The following is a 21346-nucleotide window of genomic DNA, read 5'->3' on the forward strand; positions in this document are numbered from 1 at the left end:
TATTTCCATTGGAATTCGACAGTCCGCTGAAGGTCGTTTTCGGGAGTGTAGGATTTTGTCATTCAAGCGTTGATAAAAGGAACCGTCTTGTTATAGTTTTGTGCGTGTGCATGTGCATGTGCGTGTGCGTGTGTGTGTGTCTACATGCTTGTATACTTCCTTGTGACATTAGTCTATTCCCCCGACAATGTATTTCTATATTAAAGCTGCTGTTTGACAATGAGATGACCACACACACACACACACACACACACACACACACACACACACACACACACACACACACACACACACAGAGGTCAGGTGGCTAATATGGGATATGCTTATGAACCCCTGGGCCTGGGAGTTATGACCTCTCATTGTTATTATGGAGGGGGGTAGGAGGCCAGGTCTATGTATGTATGCCTTAAACAGCCAGTCAATTCATTACCAATGCAATCCCCTAAGTACATGAATAAGCACATAGCTTATTCAACCCCCCCCCCATCTCTCTCTCTTTCACCCTCTCTTTCTTTACCACTCGCTCTCTCATTTGTTCATTTACTCTTCATTTTCTGTCTCTGTCTCTCAAAAACGACAGCAGTACTGTCAAAAGACTAGAGACAGAATACAAATGTGTGACCGGGAGAGAGAAAGAGAGAGAGAGAGAGAGAGAGAGAGAGAGAGAGAGAGAGAGAGAGAGAGAGAGAGAGAGAGAGCATAATTTAGATAAATCAGAAGCAGGGGCAAATTAATAATAAGAAATAAAACAACATTAGCTGATTAACTATGTATAGGAGAGTGGAGGGAGTAATTTACGGGCAGCCGGCCTTGGTGTCCGGAATAAGGTCCTGATGTGGATGTGGGTGTGTGTGTGTGTGTGTGTGCACGTGTGTGTGCGGTTAGTGATCCGTCACTGTGGGTCTCAGCTTTATGAAAAGGCATGCAATCTATGGTAATGAGCGCTGTGAAGGTTATGACCACGGTAAACTCATTTGTTAGAGGGATGGCAGCAATGTGGGTGTGGGTGGGTGTGTATCGCCCCATATACAATATATACTGATCTACTAATATACTAATATATATATATACACACACACACACACACATATTACTATATAATTAGATAATATATATATATATATATAATTAAAGGGCTATGTGGAAAAATACTATTAAAGTAATGGTCAGCTGTTGTTGACACACACACACACACACACACACACACACACACACACACACACACACACACACACCTACCCACCCACCCACACACAACATGGATGTCGCATCACACAGATTGCTTTCCACGATCAGTTTGAAGGCGAGTCCCCTTAAGATGGAGATGGTGGTTCGGTCCCAGTTCTCTCAGACCGTCCTTCCCATAAGGACAGCTGACGTGTAACAGGCTTTCTCCAGACATGAAAACACCTAGCCAGCCTACTCACACCAGAGGCCCAGAAGAACAAGAAGAAGAAGGAGTCAAAGTAAGGAGTCGAGGAGAGGAGTCAAGCAGAGGAAGCCATTCAAGATGGTTGGGACACTCCTCCAATGTCATGAGGGGTGGAAGAGGAGAGGAGGAGGAGTTAAGAGGAGGAAGAGGAGTTGTGACCGGCACTGAGAAACAGACAGTGTGGAAAGACAGGACAAAAAAAGAAGGGAGGAGAAGACGAGTGAGAGATTGAAAGCGGGCGGTCAAGGTGAGAGTGGTGATTGGGTCCTGGATCTAGGCCAGCCGTCTCAAGGCCTTCATCTACCGAGTGCATCCCTCGCTCTCCTCCCTCCTTCTCTCTTCTCTCTCCACCTCCTTTCGCCTCCTCTTGTCTTCCCCTTTCTGCCTTCCCCTCTTCCCTCTCTTTTGCTCCCCTTTTTTCTTTTCTTCCTCTCTTTTCCCTCCTCTCACCCCCCCTTCACCCTTCACCCCTCCCTCCTCCTCTCCGCTGTCAGAAAAAAAAAAAAAACAGCCCTCTGACACAATCAGCTTGTTTCTGCCTTGGTCTTAAGATAGCCCAGGAGGACTCAAATGTGGCGGGGGCCATGACAACAAAGGAGAGAGACCCACGTGTGAGTCACCAGATGGGTCCGGGGAAAGAGGGATGAAAAGAGGGGGGATAGAAAAAACAAACTCATGATGATGATGATGATGATGATTGGAGACAACAAGCCTGTGTCGTAATTCCACTACAATGGACCCATGTGTCTATTATAAGAACAAACATACGGAAATAGGCCGGACCAAAAAAAGATATTCGGGGGAAAAAAAGGGAGAGATAAAGTCAATCTTTAGTAGCCTGTGCCGTAATAGGCTGTGTCAATGTCATCACAATGTTGACTTTGGGAACATACATTTCTGAACGCAGACGATGTCTTTGAAAGATGAATTCATTGAATGGTGCATTCATATCAAGTCCCAAAGACGGTTGAGCGAGGTCTGGGTTGATACGGTTTGACCCGAGTTCCATTGTGTCAAATAAGACTCTAGAGTAACTCACACACACACACATGCACGCACGCACGCACGCACGTACACTTCCATGCATTCCATGCATTGCTAGCAGCACAATTGCAAGCTGTAGAATTTGTGCGTCCAATCTATTTGGAATGTACAAAAAAAAATGTAGCTTAAGGGAAATGGAGCCCTTTATATGGAAGATATTCTTGGCCATGCTGCACGAGCTGTGCAGCAAACCTGTTGTTTATTGCCCTGTGTGGGGCTTTTGTGCCCAATTTACTGTTTCTGCTGTAGTGTTTTCACCTTGACCAGGGCCTCAACCTTAGAAATACATGCAGCTGCAGATTATAGCACTATAATCACCACAAACATCTATTTACATACAGTACCAGTCAAAAGTTTGGACACACCTTGCCAAGAGTGTGCAAAGCTGTCGTCAAAGCGAAAGGTGGCTACTTTGAAGAATCTAAAATATAAACCATATTCTGGTTTGTTTAACACTTTTTTGTTTACTACAGAAAGAATGTGTTCCTTCATAGTTTTGATGTCTTCAATATTAATCTACCATGTAGAAAATAATACAAATAAAGAAAAACCATTGAATGAGAAGGTGTGTCCTAACTTTTGACTGGTACTGTATGTCATTGCACCGTCGACGGCTATGACAAGTAAACTTTGATTTGATTTGACCTCCTCACAGATGATAGCTATGGCTATGTGTTTGACCAATCACGGTGGAAGAGCGCACGGTAGGAATGCTGTATTTTGATCCGACATATCCAAAGTCTACTATCACACACATACAATGCAACGTCTGAGAGTTTGGTCACCTCAGAAAACAACGCAAACACCCGTACAAAAACTGTACAAAAAGATCGTTGAATCGTTGTTTTCAGGCTCCAACGACAAACGTTTCGACGGCTGCTCTACACTAAAACCCATCTTCGTGGAGAGAAACCAAACGACAATGAAGAACCGCATGCTTTCCCCTTTTACCAAGACGGCTCTCAGCCACACGGAGCGAGGCGAACGAACACCGTGGTCCATCCCGTCCTGATATATGGACAGAGGTTTACGAGGGCAGACCACTACATATGTAAGTTTGCCCTTACGGCTGACCTTACAATGCACTTAGTATCCTGTACCGGAGTAATGCTGCCGCATGCTCCTGCAAGCCATTTATTCCAACTAACGACCCTCCGGCACTCATAAATCAGCATTAGGAAAACCTCTCTGACTGAACCTCTCTCTCTCTCTCTCTCTTTCTCTCGCTCCCTCCCTCCCTCCCTCTCTCTCTCTTACTGTCTCTCACTCCCTTCTGTCTGTCCCTCTCTCTGTCTCTCTCCCTCAGTCTCCCCTCTCTCTCCATCCCTCCTTTACTTTCTCCCTCTCTCCATCTCTCTCCCTCCCTCTGTACGGCCCGTGACTTTTACCCCACGCGCACACACGCACTCACGCAGATAGATAAAGACGGCGCGGCCCTGAGCCCTAACCTCGTATTGGCACCTCTATTGATTTTAATTAAGCTAATTAGTTCATTATTCCACGAGATCAAACGGGGCATCCATTACACTGCGGAGGGGCTCCGGGGGGGGGCCGTGACGCCGGGATCACAGAGTTAATATGGTAATGAAGCCCATCTATTATCACTCAAAAGAAAAGTCATTAACAACCGTATTAGCATAGCCGACGACCATGACCCCCGTGACCTCCCTCCGTCGGCATCCGCAACCGCCTCCCCCTTTCGCTCAGCCTCTCTCTGGGGCTTCGCACGCCACTTTACAAGGGCTGAGCCCGGAACCATGGTAGCGTGTACACGCCTGTCAGATGTTTTGCCTTTTTCGCGTTATCCTTCCTGTTATTAGGAAGGATAACACTGGTAGTGTTATTAGGGTGTCTTATGTCTGCATTGCTCTCCTCCTCTCCCCCCCCCCCCCCCCCCCCCCGTCTCTCTCCCTCTCTCTCCCCCTATCCCTCTGTCACCACACAGACCAGACACAAAGTTGCTACGCTACACTCATCTAAGTCAGTTGTTTTATCCCCCTAGTGGTTGAACATAGAACTCAGAGGAACGCTGAGCTGATGGGAGATCTCAGTGACGACCTCTGACCCCTGAGGGTGTCTTCTTTCAGGTCCTCCAAAGAGCACCACCAGATCTGCGGGTTCAGGAGGCCCCAGGAAAGTGATCGGAACGGCCAGTCGGAATTGGAAAAGGAATCGGACTGTAACGGGATCGCGGTGGGAATAGTACGGGAATATGGGGTGGCCTGAGGGGAACTGTGGGAACGGTTCAGCGGGCGGGACGGGTGGATCAAAGCGGGACCCGCTGATCCCCCGATGATCCCCCACTGATCTGCTCTGATCTCCCAGTGATCTGCACTGCCCCTTACTGTCCCTCGGGCCAGGGTCCAAGCAAAAGGAATTAACGCACACACACGCAGACGCGCACACACACACACACACACACACACACACACACACACACACACTGCTCTGAGGAGGAACATGTGCAACGACATGTAAATCAGCGACTACTGTCTGAGTTTGATTATAAAAAAGAGAGGGTGGGGTGAAAGGTTTGTGAAAAAGAGGGGGGGGGGGGGAGGTCAGGACAGAGAGAGAGAGAGAGAGAGAGAGAGAGAGAGAGACAGACAAATAAAGAGGGACAAAGCTGAGGGGAACACAGAATGATAGTGAAGGGTGGAGGGGAGAAAGAAAGAGTATGAGGGAATGAGGGAGAAGGGACAGTCGATAGATCCCTGTAGGAGAGAAGAGAACCAGACAGGAAGAATAGAAAGGAAGAAAAGAGAGGAAGAACTACCGAGGGGAACACGACTCACGTCCAGGTCTTGCGTGTGTCTGGCTCGTTGAATGAAACACATGAGAGAACCCACGTCGGACCTCAGGTCCTGGTTCTGAGAGCGCAGAGCACACTCCTTCTCCTCCAGAGCCCTCCTCCGCTGGTCCAGCCCCTGAGGAAACCACATCAGAGATGAACGTCACGTGAACCACATCATAATTTAGGATGCTCCACCCCCCTTTGATTCGGATCCCAGAGCACTTGGTACAGTACACCGATGACACGCGCCAAAGCGCATTAAATGAAAAGCAATCTAATCCCGAAAGGAATTTGAGTCCCAGTCTGAGATCCAGGACGAGAGTACCAGGTATTGTGACGCGGTAGCGTGTCTGAAGCATGTCTGAATCTCTTCCGAATCTCTCTGCAATGCAGCTCTCGTCTCTAAAGCCGAGCAGCGTCTTTCCTTCCAGCGTATTTGTTTATTCCATTTAGTTTGTTGACAGATTTGACCTGCTGTATGTATATTCATGGCCAACCTCAAATGATGATCGTATAAAGAACACGAGAATCAATTACAATTCAGGTTTAACCTTGCCTGATGCAACATGTACAACCGCCCCCCCCCCCCCCCCAAAAAAATAAGGTATCTTCATGAGGCCCTGCTAGGGTTCTCATATCTGTCAGAATCTGTTTTCTAATAGAGGACGCTGCCTCTTAGAGGGGATGTTGCCATCGTTGTCATCGTCTTCATCGTAATCGTCGCTGCTCCTCTTCCTGGTTATGCCAGACGTGGGGGCGGGGGGGGGGGGGGGGGGGGGGGGTTGACCTTTTTTGTGTCTATCCTTGTGCCATCACAAGATGTGCTTTCGTGAAACATTGTAAACTGGCAATATGTCTAGAGTCTACAGAGAAATATCCTTGTAATGAACCGAGGATTGAGAGAGTGGGCGTTCGTCGAGTGAAAGTGCAGTTCTCTTTGCAAACCATTTCAGCAGGACAATACCGGGCAAGAAACGAGGAAAACCTATTACAACCTTTCAATCAGACGTCGGCCACTCATATTACCGTGCTCATTGCATAGTTGACGTTGTCCACCGGCACATAAGTAGCTTTAAATGTTCTTGAATTGATTGAATTTCCAATCATGGGACATTAGCACAGCAATGCTTACGACAGCCAGGGGACGAGAGTATAATAGACTGCTGGGACAGTCTATTCCTTTCCACCAATCTAATTCCACCAGATGCAGTTATTTGTACAGACTAGAAAACATAAACAGAACCTTAGAACCTCACTAGATGACTCAAATCAAGTTTGGCTGGCTCACAAGGCTTGTGGATGCTAAAGGAGGGTCAATAGAGGAATGCACTGTTTATTCTTCACATTGTTTCTTAAGTACTTAAAAAGAGTACTTTCTGTTGTTAATAGTGCAATTGGGAATAATCATTATCAGTGAATTATCACTATTGTTAGGGAATTATAAAATGTCATATGTCTCATAAGTCATAAGTCTGGACAATAAAGCATGGTGGGTGAACATAGTGGGCCAACTACTGTCAAATGGTTAAGAAATGTAGGCTAGGACTCCTATTCCGCCAATGATATTTTGCATTGAGATAGGCCGAGAAGTAAGCATTGGCTGGTATTTCTCATATCTTGTATCGACATGGCACTTATTCATACCGTATTTTACAACAAGCACATTGGAAAGTAGCCCTCAAGTCAGTTCAAGTTTACCACCCAGGCAACAACACTTCTTTCAATCGCTACATCATCTATAAGTACAGTACCAGTCAAAAGTTTGGACACACCTTGCCAAGAGTGTGCAAAGCTGTCATCAAAGCAAAAGGTGGCGAATTTGAAGAATTTAAAATATAAAACATATTCTGGTTTGATTAACACTTTTTTGTTTACTACATAATTCCATATGTGTTCCTTCATAGTTTTGATGTCTTCATTATTAATCTACAATGTAGAAAATAATAAAAATAAAGAAAAACCATTGAATGAGAAGGTGTGTCCAAACTTTTGGCTGGTACTGTGCATACACTCACCGAACACTTTATTAGGAACACTAAACTAATACTGGGTAGGGCCTCCCTTTGCTCTCAAAACAGCCTCAATTCTTTGTGGCATTGATTCCATGAGATGTTGGAAACATTTCTTTGAGATTCTGTGAATCTCAAGCCGTGAATCTCCCGTTCTACCACATCCCAAAGGTGTTCTATTGGATTCAGATGCGGTGACTGGGAAGGCCACTGAAGAACACTGAACTCATTGTCATGTTCATGAAACCAGTTTGAGACAGCTTTTGCTTTGTGACATGTTGCATTATCATGCTGGTAGTAGCCATTAGAAGATGGTTAAATTGTGGCCATGGATTCATGCTGTTGGCGCCAAATTCTGACCCTACCATCTGTGTGCCTCAGCAGAAAACAAGATTCATCAGACCAGGCTTCATTTTTCCAGTCTTTAACTGTCCAGTTTTGGTGAGCCTGTGCCCACTGCAGCCTCAGCTTTCTGTTCTTGGCTGACAGAAGTGGAACCTGATGTGGCCTTCTGCTGTTGTAGCCCATCCGCCTCAAGGTTCGACGCATTGTGCATTCTGAGATGCTTTTCTGCTCACCACAATTGTACAGAGTGGTTACCTGAGTTACCGTAGCCTTTCTGTCAGCTCAAACCAGTCTGGCCATTCTCCGTTGATCTCTCTCATCAACAAGGCGTTTCCGTTCGCAGAACTGCCGCTCACTGGATGTTTTTTTCTTTATTGTACCATTCTGAGTAAACTCAGACTGTTGTGTGTGAAAATCCCAGGAGATCAGCAGTTTTAGAAATACTCAAACCAGCCCGTCTAGCACCAACAACCATGCCACGGTCAAAATCACTGAGATCACATTTTTCCCCGTTCCGATGGTTGATGTGAACATTACCTGAAGCTGCTGGCAGGATTTCATGCATTGCGCTGCTGCCACACAATTGGCTGGTTAGATAATTGCATGAATGAGAAGGTGTACAGGTGTTCCTAATAAAGTTCTCAGTGAGTGGATGCTGCAGTGCACAGAGGTGAACTATGCAATGTTGTCATTTATGAAGCATTCCAATATCTTTCAGCTAATGTGCAATTATGTTAGACAACAACTGTATTGAATTCAGACAAAAGCCTACACCGACACAGTCATGTTAAGTGGTCCTATCGAGGCCCTTTAGCCTTAGAAACAAACTAAAGAAATTCACCTCAGTCTGCCTCTCGCTGGGTGTCCATGAAGAAAAATCTGTTTTCACAGATATGTGATCGGGGTGATAAAAAAAAGAAACAAAGATCCATGGTGCAAAAAATATGAAACTTGACATTTACTTTGACCTTTGAGAACTGTATATATGCAGACGCTGCCCTCTGGCCTTCTCCATAATAGCTGATAAGTGTGGATGAATAGTCAACCTTGATTATGTTACTATTCTTTTACAAAACCCACACTGGGTAGCTAATGAATGGCAACGGCAAAGCTAACCTGCCATCGGAATAGGACAATATCAGAAGGTCACGGTATTGTTTGAACAAATAAATTCACCTTGAGAAGGAATCGCAAATGTTCAGACATTCAGCTTTTAAATCTGTCTGAGAACTGTAGATGGTGAAGGACAGAAAAAAGCCAAAGCAATTTAGCCTTTTTACATCTCGCTGCTAACTCTGAGTGTTATAAGTACCCTTGTTGTATTCGAAAGGAAAATGGGTACAAGAGAGGCCAATTGAACTTCTGGGCCATTGAAATATTTATTACATTTGTTTGTATGCATGCTGGAGTCTTACACCTGAGCATACATGTGTCTCTATCGGCCTAGTCTACAGGGCCTTGTGGAAGGTTTCTTACCACTGTATTCACAACCACGCACACATTTCCAGGCCCCCACGCTTGGAACTACAGGCCTATACAATATGACCTCATTTTTGTTACTGTTTGTTAAGAAAAAATCTGTGATAATAATTGTTTCTATGATTGTGTTTTTGTCTGTGGTGCCATTTGCCATGATTGGATTCCAACAATGAGACATTTCATACACATGTTGTTCGCAAATACAAACAGACCGCAGACTCCTGTTGAAGGCCAAGCCATTCCATACACAAAGGAAGAAACGTTACGTTAATGATGTCATCCGAGGTGCGTAGCTTGGCCTCCAGATTGACGACTTTGTTGTTAGCCTCTCTCTCCAGGCCCTCCACTGTCTGCACCAGAACTTGATTCTGGTCACCGAGGTCGTTTACGTAGGACTGGAGAACGCGCACTTTCATCTAGAAAGAGAAAGAGAACAGATACTGTAAGTAGGCTGGCCGTGGTCACATTGTAACAGTGGGGTACAGTAGCTTGCCCTAAGGGGGCATCAAACTCACAACTTTCTGGCGGGGGCATCAAACTCACAATAACTTTTCACAGCTTCCAAACCGGGCCGCACTAGCTACAGGGTGCTAACAGGCCTCACACAATATGGGGGCCTTTGTGTTGCGGGTTTTCAATTTCACAAGCATAATGGGGCCGAAATGACATGCCATTCCAATTATGTTTTTCATTGACAATGCTTGCCAACAACCGAACAGGACAAAGGTTTAGCCGAAGGTCGAGGGAATCTTACTTCTTTGGTCTTACATCTTTGGTTTATGAAGAAGTAGGGCAGTGGATTGATTGACATAATCACCGACATAAAAGACCGACATAAAACACAAGACAATTTCCCTTTACTTTACTTTCTTCTGCTTTATGTCATGAACAGCCCCACCTCATTATAGACCTTCATGTAAATGTTGCAAATAGGTTATAAATATGTTAGCAAAACTAGGACTGTGCTTTGGAACACAAAAGGTTAGTAAAAAACAAATACATAAAGAGTTTTGAGAACAGGATGTTTAAGATTGACTGTCTAGGTCTACCATGGGGACTGGAGCGCTTTGGAGATTATAAATGCATAACCTTGTTAGGTAGCTACAGCACTGGACCACTTGACCAAAGCTCATCCCTGAAACCTTGTTACATCTTGCTTTGATGTACAGCCTCTGTGTTACATTCTGTACCTAAATGATCTCACATGACAATCCAGATGATTAGAAGCCTTTTAAAACATGACTGCAGGTCCACGTCTCTATTTCTGCTGCTCAGAATGGAAGCTTAATGCAATTTACCACCTGTTACAAGTGCAGTGGCTCTATAAAAACCATCTGTGTGTTTCCCCTTGTCATTCATCTCCTAATGATGAGTATCATGCATTGCAAAGAATGTATTTTTGTCTTTATTGGTTACATCAATGCATCAATGCAATGTTAGGTAATGGGGTGCATTCTACAGTACTGTAGGATCTCTTGTTTCTCAGCGTGTTCTGTCTGCTTTTGTATTTGAGGACAGATTATTATTTATTTTTTTAAATGTGACTACAAATAACGTTACTATCATTCCTACAGCGATCAAGTCACTAAATGCATTTTCCGGGAACACAGAAGGAATGGACTGTATGACCCATTGCACCTTATTAGCCCTTAACTGGCACTTTAACGGTTGTATGAATGTTGTCGTGTCGTGTTGTGTACGTTCTCAATATGTCTGCTTACACTTTTCTAATTGTATTGTATTTTAGTGTACTTTTATTGTGTGTTATGTTACCCTTGCCTGCAAAACAAATTTCCCTCTGGGATAATAAAGATGGAACTGATTCACCTACCCGCAGCATCTCCTCCTGTGTGCCACCTTTGGCATCAAACTCGAGGCGCCTCAGCCTCTCCTCGTACAACCCTTTGAATTCCTCCAGAAGATGTTTCATATTTTTGGTCACAGGGCAGAATAGACCCCCACCATCATCACCAACCGTTGACGTCGACATCTGCTTCAAAGTGTCACTTGTGTGCCGTTGATCGGAAGCTATTCTGCCTCTATTCATTTTTGCAAGCTTGTCTCTCCGGCAGTTGATAAATAAACATTAACTGCTGGTTAGTGTTTTTGCTAGCTTAGCTTGTTTGAAAACACGGTCACAGAGGTTACTGTCGCTGGCAATCAGCTGAGGGGATGACAGTTGATCGCTACCGCTGCAGCTGAGTTTAAGATTTCACAAAGAGAAAAACAGAACTTGCTATGTGTCTTGTTAAGACATTTATTGCCATACTTGCACTGTTGTGAAACAACAGTGAAGTACAAGTGGTCGCTAAGTACGGTAACTACAACGATCGGTTTGACATGTGTGGAAGGCCTGTTTGTGGCTGGCAGTCAGCCTGCCCGCTTGCAGAAATACGATTGGTTAATACGGTTGTCCGTTTTCAATTCGTAAGTGTTAATTGGTTGAAATGCTGCTGACATCACCGCTATCTGGGGTTGGGTTGAGGTTGAAGCATCCGCCCACTATTTTTTTTTTCCCGCTTTGATTTTCATGTTTACCTCGCAAAGTTCACGGCTGGCGATACAACATGTGATTGGTTAACGTTGACAGTGGGCTTGCCACTGGATTCGCGATTGGCGTATTCACTTTCGGGGGGAGGGGCTATTGTTGACAACCCGGAAATGCACCGTGTTTTCGTGTCGAGGTGAAACTCTATCCTCTATCGAGCAAAACAATGGGTAAATATCTGTCCCTCTTTTCCAGTTGCAATGCGATTCATTGTAGCTGTATATACATGCGTTGCTTTTTACACCGATCGTTCTTTTTTGAGAGCTTAGCAAATAGATTTACGCAAACTGCTACATATGAGCTCCCATTATTGAACAGTATGTCTTTGAATGTTCGATGCATCGGAAATCGTGAATAAGGTGTACTTAATGCTTTCATCTTGACACTATAGCAGGCTACTGTGGAAGATGCACACCATCTAGCCTTTCTGTTGTGTTCAATGCTCTGGACGTGTCTTTACGAATCCACTATGGCTTTCACCTTGACTGCATACTCAACGGGTGTAGTTTTGCACTTACACAGCCTTTTAATGAAATATGAAAGGACGTTGTTCCAGAGGCTGAGCCACTTGTGTAAACAATAGTCTATCAGAGGAAGTGTCCTCATAGTCTTGATAATTCCACTTTCATACAGTCCACATGATAGAGCATGTCTCTGTACAGTAGAATAATCAGTCCCAGAGATCAAGAGGACGACCATCACACCGAGACTGCCAAGTTGATTTTATTGATTTTCAAGAGCCCACTCACTCCAACCCTCTCCTCTCTCAATCATCATCCTCTATTCTATCGCTCCCTGTCTCATTCTATCTCTCTTTTCCAGTCTCTCTGGCTGCCATCTCACTCCGTGCCAACGTAATCCTCACCCTGATTATCACGTAATGCTCTTGCCTTATTATTAAAATGTCAAAATGGAGCAGATTTGGGATTTTGTGTTAAATGACTGATATGTATGGAGTTTAAGAATGTCTTTATCAAGTGAATCTAGAGCAACTGATTACACAGGATTGGACTGGGTCGGGGGGGGGAGGGGGGTTACTGAACACTTAGCATAATGAGTGGGTTTTTAAAGGAATCAGTGAAGTTAAACTGGGGTGTGATCTCAGCTAGGGGTCAAGGGTTCGTCTATAGATTTCTCCGGAAGAGGTATTAATTTGAAAGAAAAAGTTCCTATTTCTTAAAAGCCTATTTTAAGTGGTTTCAATATTAAGCCTGCAATAGTGCTGGTTTATGTAGACCTCCATAGTTACATCAACATAGCAACAGGATATGCCCTCACTTAACTCAAATCATAACATCCAATAATAACAGAGTGTCTGTTTTATTGACTTAAAGACAGGGGTGGAATGCCAGTGTCTGTGAAGTAGTCCTATTTTATGTAGCCTAATGAGTCACCGCCAAAGACACATCTTTTACATGCCACTTTGTCTGCTTTGGAGAGCAACAACATCCCTTGGGGTTTTCTAGGCATCTGGCATCCTAGCATGTTAAGCATTCCATTTGCTCAATCATCTTAATGATTGTGCACAAATGATAAAACATGAAAGAACAGAAGTTCACATCATTGTTTCTAAAGCCGTGTCTTGTCATGCATTAAGACAGGCGCTCGGATGAGTTGATCAAATATTCTTAAGCCCACGCATTTTATTTGCATGAGGGTTAGGCCCCAATGCTCACACATTCCTTCATAAAGACACAACTTCAATTTTCTCATTCATTAACTGTTCTTTTCCTCCCCATTCAATCTGTTTCTCTGGCCTCTAAATGTTTCATGAGTTTTTAAGTTGTTTTCCTGCAAACCCCCATGTACTTATTACTCATACATCCTTTGCATCTTCCACCTTCGTACTCACGAAATCAATTAATTCTCTTAAATAATTTACCTTCTGAGCAAACCAGATTAAGCAGAGCACAAATCTTTGTGTCAGACGTGTTTTAAGTGATGTTTTTTTTTTTGTTCAGGCATTAACTAGGCCCTCACCCCTTGCTTCTGTAGAGTCTTTGGTGATTAGGGGAAGGCAGAGGGGAGCCTTGATAAAGCATTAATGTGCGACACACACAGCCAGGGCCCGAGGACCCCTCTGTGCATTTACACACATTAATTTTTCATGAAACAGACTCATAACAATTAGTCCGGTTACCGCCCGGATAATTTTAGCGTCCCTGTAATGCCCCGGTCCACAGGACGATGACATCACTTTTTTAAGAGTTCCAAAACTGACATTCTCATCCGTTTTCATTGAGAGAACATTAGTGGGCCTGATACTTTGGCCAGCAAGAGAAAAGCAATAAAAGGAACAGGGGGAAAAAAAGAGGTTAGAGCACTCAGAGGGGTAGGTTACATTCTCCAGACCTTTTACACAAATTAATTTAGGCTACATGAGAGGAAAAATGTTGGGCGTAATTTAGCATGCTATGCTAAGTCTCACAAATGCATTTTTTTTTCTGCCACAGGCATCTGAGGAAACCAGTTGTTCTAGTGTGTGTGTGTGTGTGTATGTGTGTGTATATATATATATATATATATATATATATATATATATATATATATATATATATATAATTTCAGCAAATGTATGCTAACAGCCAGCGCTAACCACTTTGGAATATGGACTCAGGTTTTTAAGCCAGGAGTTAGGCCTAATGCATAAAACGGGACATACTTTGTCTAGACAGTTTACAACGGAGGTGTAATCATAGCTTGTTGGATAGTTTCACAGCTAGTGCTCTGTCCAGTCTTGAGGGACCGAAGACATACCCGCAAAATGTGGGCTTCCCCCTCTCCCTCCCCCTCCCTAAAGGGGCCAACTGTATATGCCACAACCCAAGGTCAAGATGACAGTGTAGCCACCCTCCAAATTCCCCACAATCCCAAATAGCCAAACTGTCTTCGCTTCAGGAATGTGTCCCTGTGTCATTGTGATCGGCAGACTCAAGGTCAGGATTGTGGGAGCTGTTTGTGCTTATCTGTTTTCTCTCCATTTTTTTTTCTCTTTTTATTTTTATTTTCCTTTTTTTTTTAATTTTTCATCAGCAGGCTATAGTCTACGCAGCGTGCTGCCTTGGGGTTGGAGTGACAGCCGATCTGTCTGTCTGTTTGCGTCTCTGGATGTCAGGCGTCTCTTCACAGTATAGTCATTATTATAAGCCCTGATTTGACCAGTAGGCTGTAGCCTGATGCCAGGCATGTTTTTTTTTTCTGTCTTTGATTGTAATGCTCCATATGAAACAATATGGTCAGAATTGCTTGTTCATTATGGCTATGGCATGTCAGTATGTATTTTCTTTGTTGTTGACTATACTTGTCAAACTAGGCATCAGACATTCATAAAATATTGGCATTTTAGATGTTAAAAACCTTTGAGTTTACCCTCCTGAAACCAGGACTATCATATCCACTTGTTTTTGTATGGATTTTCAGAAGCACCCTAGATGTGTGAACTACTAGGCCTATAGGCTAACTGCTCTCAGTCTGGCTTGGCTCAAACTGTCAGGGACTTGCTCCAGGAGAGGGCATTTCCATCTATTGGAAAATGATGAAGTTGATGTCTCCTGGTCAATGCTTTAAGATAAGTGCGTGCGTGCGTGCGTGCGTGCGTGCGTGCGTGCGTTGAGCCAGGTCCTTTGTTTACAATAGGAGTAAACACCGCAATTGATTGTGACTTTTGACGATTACATAAGATGCAATAGATTTCCAGTTCTCCGGTCAAAGCCCTGTAAATTCTAATGCTTAATTTTTATAGGCAGAGAGCATTGACTGAAGTGTCTCGCTTGTTATATATTTGGCAAGTGCTGCGAGTCTGAGGGAGGCTGTCAATAGTAATCCAGCTATTGATATCAGGGCCAGTAGGAGATGTAACTTGCCCCCGACACTAACATCTCTGTGATCCTCTACATCATAATTACATTAATATTGACAGGCCCCTGACAATAGTCGCATTACTATTGATAGGTCGCTGTCAATACTGTGTTCCCAAATAAAACATATTCATTCATAACTTGTAAACTGCTCAATAAAAAGGCTTTGAAGAGAATATCGGGCCCATGGATTCTCTGGAGGGTGCTGTACTGTATGTGCGGTGGTAGGGAAATGTCACACCTGGCTGTGTGTGGTGGTATGGGCTGACAGATTAGCTGTTACTCAAGAGCGAGGGCCCGCTTGTATGACTGATAACGATGCTTGTACACACACACACACACACACACACACACACACACTCACATACTCACACACACTCACATACTCACATACTCACACACACACAGACACGGTAGCCTATACACACGCAAATGTAACAATTTGATATCAAAAAGAACCTGTTATACTTCTATACGCTAGTATACTTAAATAGAGTGCCATTTCTAAAAGGAAAACTATCTCCAGTACGTGTTATTAACCCACTTTAGGCTACTTTTTTTTAAAATTCATTTTCTAATTCAAAAGTCAGTGGCACCGTACCTTACAGATGTAGGCATAGCTTGTAAATAGAGTGCCATTCCTGTCAAAAAATAAACTATGTATTTGATATTAACCCATTTTTCTTTGTGAATTCTTCTTTGAAGGATTTTGTCATTGAAAGTTGTAATTATAACTCAGTTGGACCTTACCAGTAAAGTGTGCTGTGATTCAATACGAGTACACAGATGTTCGTAACTACCAAAATAAACCCAACCACGGATAGCCTACATATTAGAATGTAACTCTGCAAATGTCTGAACTGACCCATCTCGCTGTCAAAAGCTGCCATATTTCCTCAACTCAAATCTCTTTAAAGCCACGTAACAAATCCTGTTCACCGCAACACAAAAGGCCACTGTAGAGAAGGGCCTCTCTCTGCTTCTGCCGTCCATTTCTAAACCCGTTTCATTTGAGGAAAAGACAGATAAACAGAGTGTATGCGGTGAGAAATCGCCCAGACGTCACACTTGTGAGATCCCATATGGAGTCCTCTGGAGGAAAGTAGTTCCACATTTGGCGGATGTTTACGCTGTAGCTGAGCCTGCGCCGTAAGGCTAATCCCTGGTGATGTGATTTGTACACACACCCCCTATCTCCAGAGAGAGCAGGCTAAGACCCACTGGGCCCTGTGTGTGTGTGTGTGTGTGTGTGTGTGTGTGTGTGTGTGTGTGTGTGAGAGACAGAGAGAGCAGTCTAAGACCCCTGCCCTTCCGCATCCCAATGCTCAAAGGCTGCATTTAGAACGGGTTTTACATGTGAAAAGTGATTTCAGCTCCAATGTTAAAAAAAAAAAAAATAAGAAGCATAACAGGGTTGGCTCCTCATCTCTTAGGTCTGGTTCCTCTTAAGGTGTCCTCCTACATAGAAGATGTTTTCCTCACTACTGTTGCCTCTGAACTCTCCAAACTAACAGATTATACAGTATACATATAATGTATGAATATTATGAACTCTATGACTGACTAAACATTATCACCAACTAGGGTTGGGTCGATATGTGATATTAACAAATACTGAATATTAATACTGTATATTGTATGATAATAAGTCTTCCTGTTGTGTTTTCCAGCCGTAAACACCAGAGGATCCGGTCCAGACCCCCAGACCCCCGTCCTGAGAATCAACCAGCTGGATGCCTTTGAGCTGGACTCTGCCCTGGAGCAGCTGGTCTGGGCCCAGTTCTCCCAGTGTTTCCAGCACTTCCGCCCAGGCCTGCTGACCCCCGTGGAACCGGAGCTCAAGGCCCTGCTGCAGCTCCTCCTGTGGAGGTTCACCATCTACTCCAGCAGTGCCACCGTGGGTCAGTCTCTGCTTGGCCTCCGCTACCACAACGCCCTCTCCCTCTCCCCCCGCTACCGACCCCTCAGCCGCAGGCAGAGGCTAGGCCTGGCCCTGCTCTCCATGGGCCCCCGCTGGCTCCGAGAGCGATCCCACAACCTGCTGCTGTCCCTGGGGTTGGGGACGGGCGACGGAGGCGGTGGCCTGCACCTGGCTCTCCGGCGCTCCCTCGCCCTCCTGTCTGGTCTCGCCCAGATCGCCGGCCTCGTCAACTTCCTGGCGTTCCTGAGGAACGGCCGCCACCCCACCCTGACAGAGAGGATTCTGGGCGTGCGGGCGGTCTTCAGCAAACCGCAGGGGGTCCGCGACGTGGGCTTCCAGTACATGAACCGCGAGCTCCTCTGGCACGGCTTCGCCGAGTTCCTCATCTTCCTGCTGCCCCTGGTCAACGTGAGGAAGGCCAAAGCGGCGGTGTGCTCGCTGGTCCGGCCGCTGGTGGGGGCCGGGGGGGAGGAGGAGGAGGGCGGGGGGAGGAGGGAGGGGGAGGGAGCCTGGAGAGAGTGCGGCCTGTGCGGGGAGTGGCCGACCATGCCTCACACGGCGGTGGGGTGCGGTCACGTGTTCTGCTACTACTGCGTGAAGAGCCACTCCCTCGCCGACGTCTACCTGACGTGTCCCAAGTGCGGGGTGGAGGTGGGGGAGGTGGAGCCCGTCAAACTGCACATCGAAATGACTGAGATTCACGGCAGATGACGATGCTGATGGTGGTGATGATGATGTCGCCTCCTGGTTGGTATGAAGACACAGGAGGTGGACAGCGGTGCCCTGTTTGAAGGGTGGGCGGACTGGCGAACACACTTCAAAGGAAACAAAGGAACGCTTTTGAACACCTCCAACGGACCCCGCGTGGACTTATGCGTCACGATCGTTCCTGAACACGTGACTTCACAGTGAATGGCGTGCTCACTTGCAGAATGAGCCTTCAGGCTATTAACACACATACACGCACACACAGAGGGTTTATCCCACAAAGATGTCTAGTATTTTCTGAGATGTACTCTGTAACATGAAGGGATGCACATGGTCAGCAACAATACTCTAATAGGCTGTGGCATTTAGGCGATAATTGATTGGTATTAACGGGCCCAAAGTGTGCCAAAAAAACTTTCCCTACACCATTCCACCACCTCCACCATGAGAAGGTGTACAGTGTTCCTAATAAAGTGTTCAGTGAGTGTATATAACAGAGAGAGAGAGAGATGATAGACATATGAGGAGATGAATAAGATTCCAAATGATGTCTGTCTGTGTTCTGAACACACATGGACCAGACATGTATTATGTATGTGTGCATATATTGACATGGTCCTGTGGTCCCTCTATGTCTGCTGTTAGACTAGGCCTCAAACTATTTGTCCTCTGTGCACTGAGTGACGGTGGAGATACACAGAGCATATATTTGATGCATGTGTTGATTTTGCCCCCAAATTGGTGTGTGTGTGTGTGTGTGTGTGTGTGTGTGTGTGTGTGTGTGTGTGTGTGTGTGTGTGTGTGTGTGTGTGTGTGTGTCTATCGAAATGGGAATATTTGTTCTGATGAAAAATGCAGAAACTTGACTGAATAAATAATGGATGCATTTCTGATGCTGTTCATCATCAACAAATTAGCATTTGTTTGTATTTGTGCCTAAATTCTATTTTGACATCATTAAAATTGATGCCAAGTAATGCCCTGCTAGAAAATTACCTTATGGGTGTTTTTGTATTTGTTTTAAGTGGGGAGAGGGGGAGAGGGAAAGGGAGAGAGCGAGAGAGACAGGGAGAGAGAGAGAGACAGATGGACAGACAGACAGACAGACAGACAGACAGACAGACAGAGGGAGAGAAAGAGAGAGAAAGAGAGAGAGATGAGGGAAAGTTATAACAATCAACACACTTCTCAGGCTCCCTTTCCAGCTCCCATTATCCCCTTTCACACCACCAGAACATGCTAAAGATCAAGGGGGTGGCCGGCGGCTCGGATTGACACACACACACACACACTCTCACACACTCACACACTCACACACTCACACACACACACACACTCTGTAATCTCCCAGGCCCTCTTCTTATAAGACTGTAGTAAACTGTAGCAAACCGCTGGCAGTCTCTGGTTCCTCGCAGGCAAATTACTCTCTAATCCCTGTAATGAGTCCAAAGATGCTTATTTATGCTGGAGTTAACCTCCACCAGTGAGCCCAGCCCCGGGCCAAACGCACCCCAGCCGAGTGAGGCCTTGCCTGGGCTGCCAGAGAGGAGAGATCCCCCCCTCCTCCCATCTCTGATCACTTGAGCTTAATTGCTGATTGTGGAGACGATCAATCAGGACTGCAGGCGTGTTGGGGCCTTGTGGAAAGAGCTGGGTTTATTCTGACTGGCTCACAAACAAACACACACAGACACACACATACACACTGATGCATTTACACTGATAGGCTCACATTTGATGGTATGGGTTGTATGTGTGTATGTGTGCGTACATGTTTGTGCGTGCGGTAGGGTACATGAGTATATGCCCTTGGTAGAAAGGATGTCAATGAATCGGAAGGTATGCACTCTTGCTGCCCTTCATATGAATGTGCTTTAGGATTGTTCATAGAAAATAGCGCATCATCATTTGCCACTCCAATCCCCTGTAATGGCAGGTTGTCTGTGTGTTCTAGAACACACATAGTGGATCATATAGATTTTGAAAAGATCTGTTCTCTTCCCAAGGACATTGCGTTAATGAATTTTGCAGTGACGTGGAAAGCCGCAGAAAGATTGGTTGTCAATATTTGATGCACTACACATCGCATTAGCGTAAAGCAGTTCCCACAGAGTAGTCAGGGAGATTAAGGATGCATGTGTGATGAACTTTAATGCTTTAGGGAGCCATCATTGTTTTCATATTAACTACTGTACGGTCATGTACTGCAGGCTTAGAAGTCGAGGCTTTTCTATGTACGTGCTAATTGAATCGCAGAATTATAGTGTACTGTAGAACAGTGAGTCCATGAGTTGAGTTTCAGTTTCATCAGTAGAACTTGGACTAGATGGAATCTCTGAACACAGGAGGTACAGTGTACACTAGTCTGTATCTAATATATCTTTGGATCTCTCTCATTCACAGTCCAAACAAAGTAACAATGTATATTAAGTATATTCATTGAGTTTCGCCACAGAAGTAGTTTGACTTTTCAGTTTGTCACTACAAACGTTGAACATGGGAGGTATTCTATCTGCTTAGGATCTCTCTCAGTCACAGAATTGTCTTCTTTTATAAATAAAAAAAAAAAGAAAGAAAACTGTACTGTGACTCCATTAATTGAGTTTTAGCCATATAAGTTGTTTAACGAGACACGCTTTTAGACGCGCTTTGGACATCTAAGTTAGGCTACTGTATTTCTGTCTTTGGATTTCCCTCATTCACAGACAAAAAAAAGAAAGTGTATGAAGTACATTAATTGAGTTTGGCCATAGACGTAGTTTGACTAGATAACCTCTGAACACGGGAGGAAGTGTACTGTATTTTATCTGTCTTTGGATCTCTTTCATTCACATACTGGCTGTGTGGATCCGGATTCCCAACGGCTATGCAAAGCAATCTGCTCATTCAGACTCAGCCATTTAGGGGGCAAATTGGCCCCGTGCCCTCCTCTCACGCAGGTTTTAAGAGAAAGGAATTACAGCAGCGGAGAATCCCTAACTAGATCTCCTCTTTGATGAGCCTCTTTAGTCGTCCTGCTCCTCATCTCCATCCCTTTGATGTTCGGCCGTTGATTTTCCTGATTAATAGTTTTACAAGTAAAAGCTCTATTTTAGTCGGGGTAAATGCTGGTACTTTACCTATTGTGCGTGCGTGCGTGTGTGTGTGTGTGTGTGTGTGTGTGTGTGTGTGTGTGTGTGTGTGTGTGTGTGTAAGTGTGTAATCGCCTA

The 21346-nt window shown here is 44.8% G+C and overlaps 2 protein-coding genes across 2 annotated transcripts in view; one reads left to right on the forward strand and one right to left on the reverse strand.

Moving 5' to 3' along the window:
- The window catches only part of LOC310817242 (uncharacterized protein), a gene marked incomplete at its 3' end in the record, with an annotated part of 22030 nt that extends 10996 nt beyond the window's left edge, over positions 1 to 11034 (reverse strand). The window contains exons 1-3 of the mRNA XM_083687709.1: positions 10935 to 11034; positions 9370 to 9519; positions 5272 to 5403 (exon numbers count right to left, since the gene is read on the reverse strand). Coding sequence (XP_083543835.1) covers positions 5272 to 5403; positions 9370 to 9519; positions 10935 to 11033 — 381 coding nt within the window. The 5' untranslated portion in view covers position 11034. The remainder of the gene's footprint in view (positions 1 to 5271; positions 5404 to 9369; positions 9520 to 10934) is intronic.
- Positions 11035 to 11772: 738 nt separating this feature from the next.
- pex2 (peroxisomal biogenesis factor 2) lies at positions 11773 to 19042 on the forward strand. Its single transcript, XM_083666159.1, has 2 exons — positions 11773 to 11821; positions 17179 to 19042. The coding sequence occupies exons 1-2, from the start codon at positions 11818 to 11820 to the stop codon at positions 18138 to 18140; spliced, it is 966 nt and encodes a 321-aa protein (XP_083522285.1). The 5' UTR covers positions 11773 to 11817; the 3' UTR covers positions 18141 to 19042.
- The last annotated feature ends 2304 nt before the right edge of the window (positions 19043 to 21346 follow it).

Source organism: Argentina silus (assembly GCF_951799395.1).
Source record: "Argentina silus genome assembly, chromosome: 1".
Taxonomy (NCBI): Eukaryota; Metazoa; Chordata; class Actinopteri; order Argentiniformes; family Argentinidae; genus Argentina; species Argentina silus.